The sequence below is a fragment of the Branchiostoma lanceolatum genome, chromosome 14 (assembly GCF_035083965.1).
Source record: "Branchiostoma lanceolatum isolate klBraLanc5 chromosome 14, klBraLanc5.hap2, whole genome shotgun sequence".
NCBI lineage: Eukaryota > Metazoa > Chordata > Leptocardii > Amphioxiformes > Branchiostomatidae > Branchiostoma > Branchiostoma lanceolatum.
Genome location: NC_089735.1, coordinates 17300757 through 17314438, shown reverse-complemented (window position 1 = coordinate 17314438; position 13682 = coordinate 17300757). Strand labels below are relative to the sequence as shown.

Sequence of the window (13682 nt, the reverse complement as noted above, 5' to 3'; positions counted from 1 at the left end):
TCAAGAAAATTGAAAGTTATAATTAGATGGTACAGTCAATATTTTTTATGAATAGAATAAATCTTTATTCCATATCATACACATTTTGCAAGACATAGTACATGTTACTTTTCCATACGGTGCTAGGTAATACCTAGCAGTGTACTCTCTGAGCAGAGGAGTTGGTCCGGCTGGTTATTCACATGTTTTTAGGTGTTTTGTAAGGCTTTCTATTTGGTTCCCTTGCCGTTATGTCTCCAACCGTGTGTTTGACAAAAATGCAGAAACTGAACACTTAAAAAAAACCGGACCCACACATCTGTTTGAATTGTAGTGAGACTGCCCCATTTGTTTATTTATGTACACCATCTGTTTATTTACACTTCTAGGCAAGGCCTTCTGCTGGCCTGTTTCGGGAACACGCCCCCATTATGGAATGCAATGGATTTACAATTATCCTTACTAATTATGCAGATTAGCTCCTGTTTTCTATAATTAGACATCGATTGTGTAAAGCACCATCTGAGCTCTCCACATACAAAACTTCACGACAATCTCTTCACCCCTTCTCAAGTAATACGTGTCCGAATGTCAGAACAAAAACACCCACTGCAGTTCTAAACAAGCCGCTAGGGGGCCCAAACTTACAGAACTTACTTCTTGTGGCATGAACTATCTACCACACAAATATCATGACCATAGCACTTTCAGAAAATATGCTCCGAAATTTTGAAGCTCCGCTGCAGTACCTTAGGTACTCGCTAGAAGGCCCATTATCGAACTTGACCTTCCTTTCCGTAAACCCTACCCATCCACTAAATATCATACAGATCCATCCACAGCTTCTTGAGTTATGTTGTCCACAAGAATTACACATCCACACAAAGCCCGCTGCAGTACCGACGGAAAATGCCAGAACCATTTTTGAACTTGATCTCTGTTTCCACAACATCTACACACCTGCAAAAAATCATGAAGATCTATCAACGTTTCCGTCACTTTTTTCGCCTACATACAAACGCACAAAAATTAAAAGTCCGCTGCAGTACTGTTCAAAAACGTAAGGTAAACCATTTTTGAACTTGACCTTTCTTTGCACAACCACTACACACCTACCAAAAATCATAAAGATTCATCAAAGGTTTCTTGAGTTATGCTCTTGACATACATACAGACCCACCAAACAGCTGGCTCAACCGAAAACATAATCTACCCCGAGTACTATAGTACTCGGCGAAGGTAATGATAAGCGATCACCCCCTGCAAATCGAAGCTGGTCAAGATTCACCCGAGCTCAGCCGCCACGCCACGCTCCTCCAAATGAAAACGAAATACGTTCTAGAATGCACACTGTACAGTGATATACGTAATACCCTTAGTCAGTTATATAATGCCGTACATACTATACAGCTAGAACAGAAATATGTACACATAACAAAGTATTACATGTTCTCATACGTAAATGTCAGACTTACCTCAACCCCGGAAGTAACCAGGGAACCGTGGGTATACTAGTACTATGGCCTCTGACCGAGGTTGATCGCGATGAAACGAGCGATGTCTCCTCCAGCTGCAGAATATTGATCCTGAGAGCAAACCTGTCTGTATTTGCTGCTCAAGTGCAACTGCTTCAGTATAGTTCAAGAAGAGGTTGACGAATCGTCATTACTTTTGGTACGTAGATAGTTTAAGTGATGATTATCATAATTGTCTAATTCAGTCCTCTATGAATTATATGTAAATGTAAATCAGGGTTTAGTTTGCATCATTGATGAGGTTATTTCAGGAATCCTCTGCGTTCCATCTGTATCAATCATAGGGCTTTAAAACCGTGACATATGTAAATGAAAAGAGAGGAACGTCAGTAGATATCAATCATGCAAATGAAAACATCGTTTGCAAAATGAAGAAGAGTTCGGAAACCTCATATCTCCATGACATATCTTGATAATGAAAATGACTTCTGTATTTGCATAATATATGCTTGGTCATGTACACCTTTGACTAACTTACACAGATCACAATGTTAACAGTCCAATCATTTACCACCTAGAAGAATTATTACACCTTTTCATTAATTATGCGAATTAGGAATTTATTTGCATAATTGGTAACTGTTAATGTTCCACCTAGCATAAACCTCATATGACACAATTTATTTATAATGGAAAACACTGCAAATATAAATTTATAGATAAAGATATCATGGAAATCCGTCGTTCCGTTGTTCATTTATTCTCCTTGGAAGATTTTGACCAAAACGCCAATGCAGTTCGAGAGCAAGCTGCTTGAGGGCCGAAACCTACATGCCACTAAAAATCAATACCATAGCACGTCCAAGTGAACAGATACAAAAACAGCAGAATCTACCTTCACCTTCGTCTTCCCAACACCTACCCACAGAGAAAATGCCATTACAATCCATCCAGACGTTCTAGAGTTATGTGGTCAATGACGGGAATTTCATACTTATGGCCTTTGGAACTAAAGGTGAACATCATCAGGCATAAATCAAGCAAATCAGGGACATCCATGAGAAAAGTGTACAATAGCCTTATTTGCTGAGATAAAACTTATCTACTTTGAACAACATGAATTATTTTGCTAGGGAAGATCAATAACTAATAAAATGTCTGCAAATGAGAAATCTTTAGAGCACATCAGTTGTAAAGGTCGCCGAACTCGAGTTTCAGGTTTCGATGTCACTTGTCTGCTGTGTGTTTGTGGATAGCATTGCTCATGTGACCTCATTTGCATACATAATGACCACAATTTCATTGTTGTGGCGTATGGATAAGCATCATTGGACTTAGATTATGCAAATGATGTCCTCATTTACATGATTTGTGATGAAATGCTTCAGTAGACTTCTTTGCTATGAAAAGACTTTCGTAATTTGAAGAACTTGTGTAATTTGGGTAGAGAAGATGATCAACAGAAGACGACCTTGTTTGCATATGCAACGAGAAATATTCAAAATATGTCACTCGAAATGGTCAACAGCATTTGACGAATGTATGAGGTCGTGGTTCTTTAGTCTTTGTTCATGAACCTGGTCTGTTTTTGTTGTAATTGACGACTTTACAGAGCACAATGAGTTTTACGAGGGTAACATGGGAGTACAAGGGGGTTCGTTTCCCTCTTCCCGTCACCAGGGAAAACCTGGATGCCATGCCGAACTACCATATTCGAGATGATGACATTGTTGTGGCAAGTTTTGGAAAGACAGGTACTGTCCGCAATAATGAATTTGACATCTTGCTATTAGGGAGATACACGTGAAGAAAGAAATGTCAATGTTTATGTTACGCGCGTAGGCTGTCTACACGCTATCAAGAACATAAAGTATGATGTGCGTTTGTGTGTGTGTGTGTGTGTGTGTGTGTATGTGTGTGTGTGTGTGTGTGTGTATGTGTGTGTGTGTGTGTGTGTGTGTGTGTGTGTATGTGGCTTTCCATTAAGCCTCAAATAACCTCAACTGGTATAACGGTATCGGTTGCTAGATGAGGTGGGTTTTTTTTTTTAATTGGTAGCTTCGTTGTTTGTTTGTTTTTATCTCGTGCTCATCATACATTTTAGCATATGGGGCCCGGAAGAAGTGGTACCGTATCATCTTGTCATCTGTACCTGATGTTGTGTTTAGGTACGCCCTATATAATTGCAAACTTCGTAACTCAGAATGCATGATTTTTAACTAAAGCAGTCATGCAATTCAACCCTTTTTTACAAGGGTCAACCTGGCTTGTGAGGATCATCCTGAAGATCTTAGCAGCTGCGGGGAAAATAAAGGGCAGCGCGGAGGGGATGGATGTCGGCCCCATCGAGATGACGCGCCCATCAGCCACACTGCCGGGCTACATCAGGCTCGCAGAGATGCCCTCCCCTCGCCTCGTGAAAACACACCTGCCTGTTCCATTTGCGCCGCCAGGGATATCCAAGCCACAGAAGAAGGTTTGAAAGCTTTTTGGTATTATTTTTTCCTTTCTTGAGAAAACTTGCTTGACATCATCTTCGGGGAATGTGCATTTGTTTCATTGTATTTATTCTCTCACATGAACATACAGCCGTATGCGCACTTCCGAAAATGTATTTGCAGAGGGGTTTAGCTACCGTTCAAACACAGTCGTTCTGTTTTTCCCTTGTGTCAATGGGCGCCGTCATGTTGGTTTGTGACGTCATGTGTCGGCCTGATAATCTTGTTTTCCTTTTGTTTCACACACAGGTCAAAGTGTTCGTGCCAATGAGGAACCCCAAAGACACAGCTGTGTCACTTTATCATTATGCCCATAACATGTGGCAGTTGAGGGATTTTAAAGTAACTATTCCCTGGGAACAGTTTGCACAGAATTTCATCAACGGAAACGGTGAGTCCGTCAGTCACGCTGGTATCCAAATATTCGTTGGTACGTGTACATCGATCAGACTGTCCGTTGCAGTCTGACTAAAAGGTTTTCCCTATGAGAAGAAAAGGCACATACATAGGACTGTCTTCCGGACTGTGTTCCGGACTGTGTTATGTTCAGGAAAGACATAGTAGTACAGGTCTAGGCCTGGTTCAATTGTTATCTGAGGTCTAGGTAAATTGTGTACCTTATTAGAAATTGCCCCGAATGGACGGAAACACAGGGCTTACATAATTCGACGTCTGGGTAAAAAATGGAAATATGTGTGTTTGTATTTCAAGTGTAATTAACGTGTGTGTACTACACTAGTAGTACACTAATATAAGACGATCGATGTCACCTCAATACCGTAGATGATGACACAAATTCGATTGAAGAAATACATTTAGTGCGTTTTCTATTATTCTATTCGTCCCTTATCTAGTGCCTTACGGAGACTACTGTGACCACTTGTTGGGCTGGTGGCAGATGTGTGACGACCCCCATTTCCTCTTCCTCAAGTATGAGGACATGAAAAGGGTAAAGATCAGATTAGAAGCCATTTATAAATATACAACACGTATATATTCTGAAGGTCAGTTCAGTTCATCCTCTGTGAGGTGACACAAATGCCTCCACATGTTCCTGTCGACCATGACAGATCGGAGTTCTGAAAAACGAGTCAATTCTACTCAAAGTCTTCAAAACAAGGACTGCGACTCGCCAAATGTTCGAGTTTCTGGTCCTCTGGTCTTCCGCAGGATAACTGAGGACCCGATTGCTCGGGATACGTCATTTCAGTGTGACGTGAACACTGTGCCAAAAGAGAGTGTTAGGGGCCCACGTCCCGGCTAAATAAAGGAGACTACAGGATGATAGAGGACTGGTCCATTCGGCGAGGGCAACCCTTGTTAAGTCCTTTTCATAATGTCATGTACGAACAGAGATGAAATTTCATGCTAACACAAACTGGGTGTTGTCTATATGTAGTAATGAGAATATGAACCCAGGTGAAGAAAAGATACAACAAATAGGTTTACATTTATTTTAAGGATCTGCTAAGCGCTGTAAAGACCGTGGTGGCATTTCTGGACGTTGAGCTGGAGGAATCTGCCCTGACAGCCGTCGCGGAGGCCTGTACTTTTGACAACATGAAGACAGAAATGGCCAACTCGGAGATACCAGAGATAAGGTTGCTACCCAGGAAAGGTGAGTTCTTCTCATTGTCTTGTCGGACAATTTGACCCCATTAACCGTAATTTTACCAGTTACCAACTTCCAAACGACTACAAATCGAAAGCGGGTAACTCACTGGACCCGCCTCACGTTGGCGACCTTGCTGCGACTGAGCGACTGAGTGTTCAACGAATTTCATCGATAAAATCAAATCTTTCTTCGCATTATGTGTTCTGTTGTCTTTTTAGTCATACTTGTGCGTTTTGCATAATATTGCCATTATAAAGTCAAGGGTAACACAAATCCAATTTAGGACGCGACGACGACGCCATCGTGCCGAAACTCCAGTGAGATACCAGCTTAAGAATCCGCAAACACCCAGTGGGAGACATCCTTAGTAGAATACATCTGATAGAGTACATATACAAAATACTGATACTGCACTGTGCATTCAGCTATACAACTTGATTCCTGGTCATTGATTACTTTTCATTTACATCAAGAACTTTGCAGAATCTTCCTCAATCATTCTTTGATGCTTAAATAAGACTAGCCAGAAAAAGTTATCGCTTGGTTTGAGGCCAATAATCTGTCAGTCAATGTTACGATATGAAACAAGTTCCAAGTTTGACAATCAACATGTTTCCTGGCTGCCCTCACAGGAATTGTTGGAGACTGGAAGAACATGTTTTCACCAGAACAGAATAAAGCCTTTGACACCTGGTATGAGAAGAAGCTTGGCGGGACCGGCATCACCTTTGACTTTGAATGACCTATTTGATATTGCTTCATTACCTAAATTCATATAGCAGTATGAAGAAAATTTGATTTTTTTTCTCTGCCATAAAGGCCACTTCAAGAATTGGGAGAAGATGGGGTTTGTGCTCTGTGGACTTCAATAAAAATATTACACGAGCTACTCAAAGTTATTACAAGCACGGACGTCATATGTGTGTGTGTGTGTGAATGTGTGTATGCGTGAATGTGTGTGTGCATGTGCGTGTGTGTGTGTCCGCCCTTGAATTTCTGTTTGTTCCGCCAGAGGGAGTTTCAGTATGTTCCTTTTATTATCCTTGGCTGCCATGGTCTGCAGATGTGACAGTACATCAGTACAACCACACCCACCTCATCTCCTTCAATCTCAATCGGATCGTGTCTCCAATATGGCCGTGACCTCACCATTGAACGTGAACATTTAATTGAAATCTCTTCTACCCGACTCCATTTCGTCAACGCCGTGGCCCGGACTCTGTAATCCAATTCCAAGGTGAATACAGCCATAGGTCGATAAATGTTCAAGTTGTGTGAGTGGCTCAGTGTCTTGACATTAAAGAGACGGCACCAGAAAACTTTATCAGTGACCTTTCATCAAGGAGATTGTCTTTGATTGGGATTGCACAGGAAGGTGTGTCGGTGTACAGGTGTCGCTTTTAAGTCGGATTTTAAAATTTGCTGCATGGAAAAAGAAAGTTCTAAGTTTATAGCAACTAAGTAAAATATCCCGTCACCGACATGAAATACCGCCAAGGTTACCTGTCAGAAACCACTGTTACTGAATAAAGATTTGGATCCCGATGTGATGTTTGCATTAACCTGCATATTTGGTGGCGTATGTGACGTGTTGTCAGCAGAAGTGCACGTGGTTGGACGGTCCAAGCAGATGTCTGCAGCAAAGACGTCACCTACTATAAGTTCTAACACAAATCCTTCAATTTCGTGTTACGTAGTAGACATCTCATACCGTTACTTGACTTACTTGACCGTTACTGAACACCGCCAAATGGTCGCACATGACTGAGCTGGTCATCTCCAGCGACTTTTGACTCGTTTAGAACATCAGGAACAGGTGCATAACACCACCCCACCGCCATCAGTGTCTATGTTGTCCCTCATTCTAGGCGAGAAATGTGACCCGTTCTACGTAGTATTTTCCACATACGTTAAATCATCAACCTACTTTTAAAATATTTCTCCTATGCTTGTGGAAGAATAGTCCTGTCGTTTTGGGCTGGTAACAACGGTTAAATGATTTGTAATTATATAAGAAAGTTTAGGGTAATAAACAATACGTCATAGTCACTGCCGTCGGAACCCGAGATGTCATGTAGTTTTCCTATCTGTTACATGCTGGCGACCCTCAGAAATGTGACAGTTATTTTTGATTTCAGCAGACTCGGACAAATAGCAGATTGTAATCAATCTGGTCATGGGTCAGTCCTGGGGCAGGGCAGGGAACTGTTTGGTTGCCCCAATTTCTCATCTGGGCCTTATTCTGAATTTCTGTCTCCTTGAACATACATATTACGTTTGAAACATTCTCCATATCATAACAATTCGAGAAGGACAAAACAATCACAGACGTGTCTTTTGGCATAACATATTTACTCTGTTGGGTGTTGGCCTGTTAGGGGATTTAGAAACGTCGGCTTCATTCCCTCGTTAAAACACAGACTTCCCTGAGTAACTTTTTGAGGTACATTAATTTCTTCACATCTTTCATAAATAGATATATAGTTGTTGAAATATAATCATTAATAACTGAATAAATAGCGACTATGAACTCAGATCTAGACGTCTTGTTTACAGACAGTTATGTCCGTTGGCAGAGGTACCCAACTGAAACGATACCCAACCATTTGATTACTTTTATAAATATCCACACAGTGGATGTCGTAAACACTAAGCCGTGCAACCATTTAAATGTATTGATTTAATCACAGTCAAGTTCATACGTACAATATAGATTTGTTGTTATAATTACGTTATTACTAATGACTATACTATCGTTTCTTTAGTGGTTGGAGCCTCTGACAGAGTTTCATCCTCTGAATCTTCCATGTCTTCGTCTTTCTTGCGTTCTTCTTCGTCTTCTTCGTTGTCCTTTTCCGTTTGTCTGTCATACAGTTCGTCAAATTTTGTAACGATGACGGGAACAGGTAGAGCTATGGTCAGGATCCCTGCTAAGGCACAGATGCTGCCCAGGAATTTCCCTCCGCCGGTGGTAGGGTAGTGGTCTCCGTACCCTACCGTTACCATGGTAATGAGAGCCCACCAAAACGCGTCCGGGATGCTCTCAAAGTGGGTAGACTCGTATCCAAACTCGATAAAGAAAATAGCGGAGGCGAATAAGATGATGCAGATGCCCATGAAAACCCCGAGCATTCCGATGTCGGGCAAGCTCGCAGTCAGGGCCAGGCCGATCATGCGGAGCCCGCGCGAATATCTGGCCAGTTTCAGGGCGCGAGTGGCGCGGAGCAGGCGGGTGACGCGCATGGCCCAGCCGGAGTACATGTACATCGGGTCCACCATCATGGCGACAATCGTGATGAACCACGGAGTCACGGCGATCATGTCGTATATGTGCAACGTACTTTTAAAGTACCGTTTCCTGTTCGGACACGTCAGAACCCGCAGCAGTAATTCCAAAACAAACCAGCCTGTGCAGACGGACTCGATAAGGAAATAAGTGTCCGTGAATGGAGATTTCTCATTACGGGAGTGTTTCAACATAGGCAGGGTTTCAGCACACACTGCTGCTACGGACAGAAGAATCGCAAACACAGAGAAGAAAGCGAACAGAATAGCCCAGGGCGAACTTCTGGGTTTCGTCGCTAAAACCCACAGGTCTTTGACTAGTTTGCTTCTCGGTAAAGGCTGCTCGGCTGCTCTGTGGAATCCTTCTTTTTCTCGATATCTTTGGATGACATCGTCCCCCAACTTGAAGAACCTGACTTCGTCGGTGAAGACGTCTACTGGTACCTCATCTGGGCGGTCTAAACGGCCTCCTGTCTGGTAAAACGCAATTATGGCTTCTGCGCTTGGACGATGTCGATCAAAAAAGTACTCGTCCCTGTAAGGATCGTAGAATTTCTTCCTGTTCTCCGCACTCCCAAGTAAGGTGTTGGGGAACCTCGCCAACGTTTCAGGCTCCAACTCAAATCTGAGTCCTGCCACGTTGATCACCACTCTTCGGCGGAGATGAGCGAGCGCTGCCCGGGCGCGGTCCGCCGTCATGTCCCGGTCGAATTCCCGCCAGCGGTATTGTTGGCGCTGGACCATGCCGAACAACATTCGGCGTTGGGTCCGAGGGGTGGCGAGCTCGCCCGACGCGGTGTACGCTCCCAGTATCCATGCTGACTCCATTGTGGTTTCAGGACAAGTGGCCAAGCACAAGCGTTAGAGTCCTGGCACTACAAGAACTGGCACCCTTCCTATGGCCTCCTGTCGAATGGACCTCCTGAGTTATAAATAAAGCAGTGTTTTACATACTTTGCACATACTCCGGTGTCCAGTCCACGTAATTGATACCCGCGAGGGGAGACAGACTAGTTTCTTTCCTATCAAAATCTTGTGACTGAAATTCACGTCCATGGTTTAACGACACGACGCTGCTATTCTGGGTCACATAGCCCTTGCCCTTTGTACAACGGGTTATAATAGTCACGATTTGTTCATTGCCGCGGTGTCCTTTTCCTCTGTCAGTTTATCGGAAACAGAACTGAATGTTGCAATAAAGTAAGACTTCTTAAATTGTGTTTGCGATGTAGTATGTATGGCAAGATGTCTTCCGTCCTTCTATGAACACAATGTTTTGCTTCTTAATTAAGCATTTGCTTCTGCCTGGCCTGCCAATGTGGCTCTCCATGGGCGATCCCTTCAGTTTACAAAGATAACCGCGGGCGTGGGCTGCTTAATTTAGCGTCGGATCTAAATCGCTTTACTGTTACGTTAGGTGATGACAGATAGCGATGCCAACATCAGGTCGCGCCATACAGAAGTAACCCATCCACAAGATTGCCTTTCTGGTAGCCTGTGCCGGGGAACAGATTGGCACGAGACCAGGGTTACTTTAAGGATAAATTCGCCGTTACTTCTGATAAAAATGTGCCGCTGGCCAAGGCAGTTAAGCTCTCATACGATAACAACCCCCGTATATAGAGCCAGATTGTTTAACAAGCTCACGAACGGGTGCAAGCGAACCACACGAGGAAGAGTAGAGGCATCTTGGGAATCTTTGGAAATAGGACACCAGAACGCTATCAACGATAGAGGGTTGAACAAATGCGCGCTCTGTGTTGCTATGTCGTAGAAAAATGCTATGACGTTGTGTGGCTCGTGATGATTGATGAGCTCTAAGTGGTTTGATTTTATCTTATATTTTATATTCATTGCATGTACACAGACAAGAATAAAACAACGTAAAAAGAAACATCAACAACTATCTACCATGGATCAAATCCTCCGTGAAGTTATTATGGTGTTTGCGGTGTGGCTAAGGTGTTTGATACCCTCTTTCACTACCGACATGCCAAATTTCAGACAAATCTGTCAAACGATCTTGATTTATAGGTACAAGGGCACAGTCCCAGGCAAGAACAAGTTGTTCAAAGTTTCAAAGTCTCATCTTAGCAAAGAAGGCTATTGTAACATTTGCTCATAAATTATGCAAATGAGGCCCTGCTTTGCATGATTCATATCTAATAATGTCCAACTTAACTTCCAAATGTGACAAGAATGGAATTCGCATCATTTACACTACGAATTAATTTCTTATCAAGTATTCAAATTAGGTCTTCATTTGCATAATTCACATCTCTATCTCAATTACAGGCAGTGTAGGAAGCTGGAGCCTGACATCGCGCATACTAGTAGACATTCAAGTTTCATATTAATGCAGCAAAGGGGTTGTGAGTTATAGCTGCGAACGTGCGGACAAAACTAATCACAACTACTCCTTCAGGAGGTGACCCTCCTTCCCGGAGGTGATTTGCTTTGTGAAGTACGTAACAGTTAATCATAGTTCAAGCAGGTTATTGTTCTGACCAACTGTTGTTCGTTTGCCTTATCTACATGTGAGTTGGCTTATTTGAATGGAATTAGCGGTTAACGACGATCACAAACCGAGTCCCTTGCCTTTCTTTGGAGGTGTCAAACTGTCAGACAAAACTCCCCGTCAATCTGTTTTTTTATCTTGCAAGGGAAGGAATGTCATATTTCGTAGAGGGTTGGCTCTGATACGTAACCTTGGAGCAGGATGACTCTGATGAACAGCAATGGCGAAAATTTGGAAAAAAGAGTGCTTCATACTTTAAAAAGACAAACATATTTAGAAGCACTTGCGGTGGACAATGGCGGGGCCGGACTCGTCGTACTCCTGCTTGGCGATCCACATCTGCTGGAAGGTGGACAGGGAGGCCAGGATGGAGCCGCCGATCCAGACAGAGTACTTCCTCTCGGGAGGAGCGACGATCTTGATCTTCATGGTCCTGGGTGCCAGGGCGGTGACTTCCTTCTGCAGACGGTCGGCCAGGCCGGGGTACATGCTGGAGCCGCCGGACAGCACGTTGTTGGCGTACAGGTCCTTACGGATGTCGATGTCGCACTTCATGATGCTGTTGTAGGTGCCCTCGTGGATGCCGGCAGACTCCATGCCGATGAAGGAAGGCTGGAAGAGGGTCTCGGGGCAGCGGAACCTCTCGTTGCCGACGGTGATGACCTGTCCGTCCGGCAGCTCGTAGCTCTTCTCCAGGCTGGAGGTGGCGGCAGCGGTGGCCATCTCCTGCTCGAAGTCAAGGGCGATGTAGCACAGCTTCTCCTTCACGTCACGGACGATTTCTCTCTCGGCTGAGGATAGACAATACAAAATTAGTTAACCTGAAGTTATGGGAGTTTGTGGCTTTCCCAGCACAATACGCAATGGCACCTGCTGCCTGTAGCAAAAGTCTGTAAAGATGGACCTGTCCTTAAGCGCCCAAAATGCTATACATAGCAAGTCATGTCCAGCACGATACCAGTGGTGCGGCCGGAGGCGTACAGGGACAGGACAGCCTGGATGGCCACGTACATGGCCGGCGTGTTGAAGGTCTCGAACATGATCTGGGTCATCTTCTCCCTGTTAGCCTTGGGGTTGAGGGGAGCCTCGGACAGCAGCACGGGGTGCTCCTCGGGGGCGACACGCAGCTCGTTGTAGAAGGTGTGGTGCCAGATCTTCTCCATGTCGTCCCAGTTGGTGACGATGCCGTGCACGATGGGATACTTGGTGGTCAGGATGCCTCTCTTGCTCTGCGCCTCGTCGCCGACATAGGCCTCCTTCTGCCCCATGCCGACCATGACGCCCTGGTACCTGGGGCGGCCCACGATGGACGGGAAGACGGCCCTGGGCGCGTCGTCGTCCGCGAAGCCGGCCTTGCACATGCCGGAGCCGTTGTCGACGACGAGAGCAGCAACCTCCTCTTCGCACATGATGGAGAGTTAGTCTGGCAGCATCACTGGAACTGGCAGAAGAACCTGGCAAATCTTGGACCGCAGTGAAGCTCACGGCGATCTGAACAGAATATATACTCAAACACACGAAGATTTTAGAAACCCCTTAGCAGAAGTGGCGCCCGTATATGGGCGATATCTACAATGAATGAATGAAGACCTTTATTGTACATTCGTGCCCCGAGGGGCTAGGTACAGGCCGTTTAACATAAACCTAACTAAAATGTACAATAGTCTCCTGGTTTGGTTCTTGCACCCTACAGTAGACCGTCTTGTGTGTGGATTCTTTCTGGTGAGTGCGATGTGGAATGTTTGTACTCCTTGGGTCACCGTGGACTGCAACTGTACATGCCTCCATTTCTCTGTCGACCGTGGCATGTTACCGAACGACAAGGAAATGTTCTCAGCGACTTATAAGAGGCTGATTGACCATAAGAAATAAAATTGCCAGATGAATTGACGGTGCACACCCCAGTTCTTCCGCGACAGGGTCCGTGTAAGTGTACGGCAAAAAGAGACGAAAGCCGGATCGCGATAGCCTGGATGCCAGACCCCCAAACTCTAAAATATATATCGTGTGATATTTCAGAGTTTGACTCTAAAATATATATCGTGTGATATTTCAGAGTTTGACTCTAAAATATATATCGTGTGATATTTCAGAGTTTGGGGGTCTGGCATCCAGGCTAGATTGCGAGGGCCCAGGTTTGAGTTCACATTTCTCGTTATCTGAAATGAGTAGGCGACCAGGTATCCATACTGAAAGTGATGCACTGAAAAAATATGTTATTTTATCCTGCCAAGCGTCGAACTGCTCATTATATCATGTATGGTTCTATTGTTTTCAGAAATATCAGAATTATCTTCAAGGGAATGATTCGG

At 44.2% G+C, this 13682-nt stretch overlaps 2 protein-coding genes and 1 pseudogene across 3 annotated transcripts; 1 reads left to right on the top strand and 2 right to left on the bottom strand.

Annotated features, from left to right (window-relative positions):
* The first annotated feature begins 1253 nt into the window (after positions 1-1253).
* On the top strand, positions 1254-7112 carry LOC136448119 (sulfotransferase 1C2-like). Of its 2 annotated transcripts, XM_066447268.1 has the most exons (7): positions 1254-1653; positions 3067-3208; positions 3710-3930; positions 4202-4343; positions 4807-4901; positions 5414-5570; positions 6200-7112. In XM_066447268.1, exons 2-7 carry the CDS (start codon positions 3073-3075, stop codon positions 6307-6309), a joined length of 861 nt encoding a protein of 286 aa, XP_066303365.1. In that variant the 5' UTR covers positions 1254-1653; positions 3067-3072; the 3' UTR covers positions 6310-7112. The 2 variants fall into 2 exon arrangements, with proteins under 2 accessions (XP_066303365.1, XP_066303366.1); XM_066447269.1 differs by lacking the exon at positions 3067-3208 and having other exon boundaries at positions 1273-1653.
* A 788-nt stretch (positions 7113-7900) lies between these two features.
* On the bottom strand, positions 7901-10089 carry LOC136448118 (potassium voltage-gated channel subfamily A member 1-like). Its single transcript, XM_066447267.1, has one exon. It carries the CDS (start codon positions 9678-9680, stop codon positions 8313-8315), a length of 1368 nt encoding a protein of 455 aa, XP_066303364.1. The 5' UTR covers positions 9681-10089; the 3' UTR covers positions 7901-8312.
* A 776-nt stretch (positions 10090-10865) lies between these two features.
* Positions 10866-12843, bottom strand: LOC136448120 (actin-2-like; annotated as a pseudogene).
* Between the last annotated feature and the right edge of the window lie 839 nt (positions 12844-13682).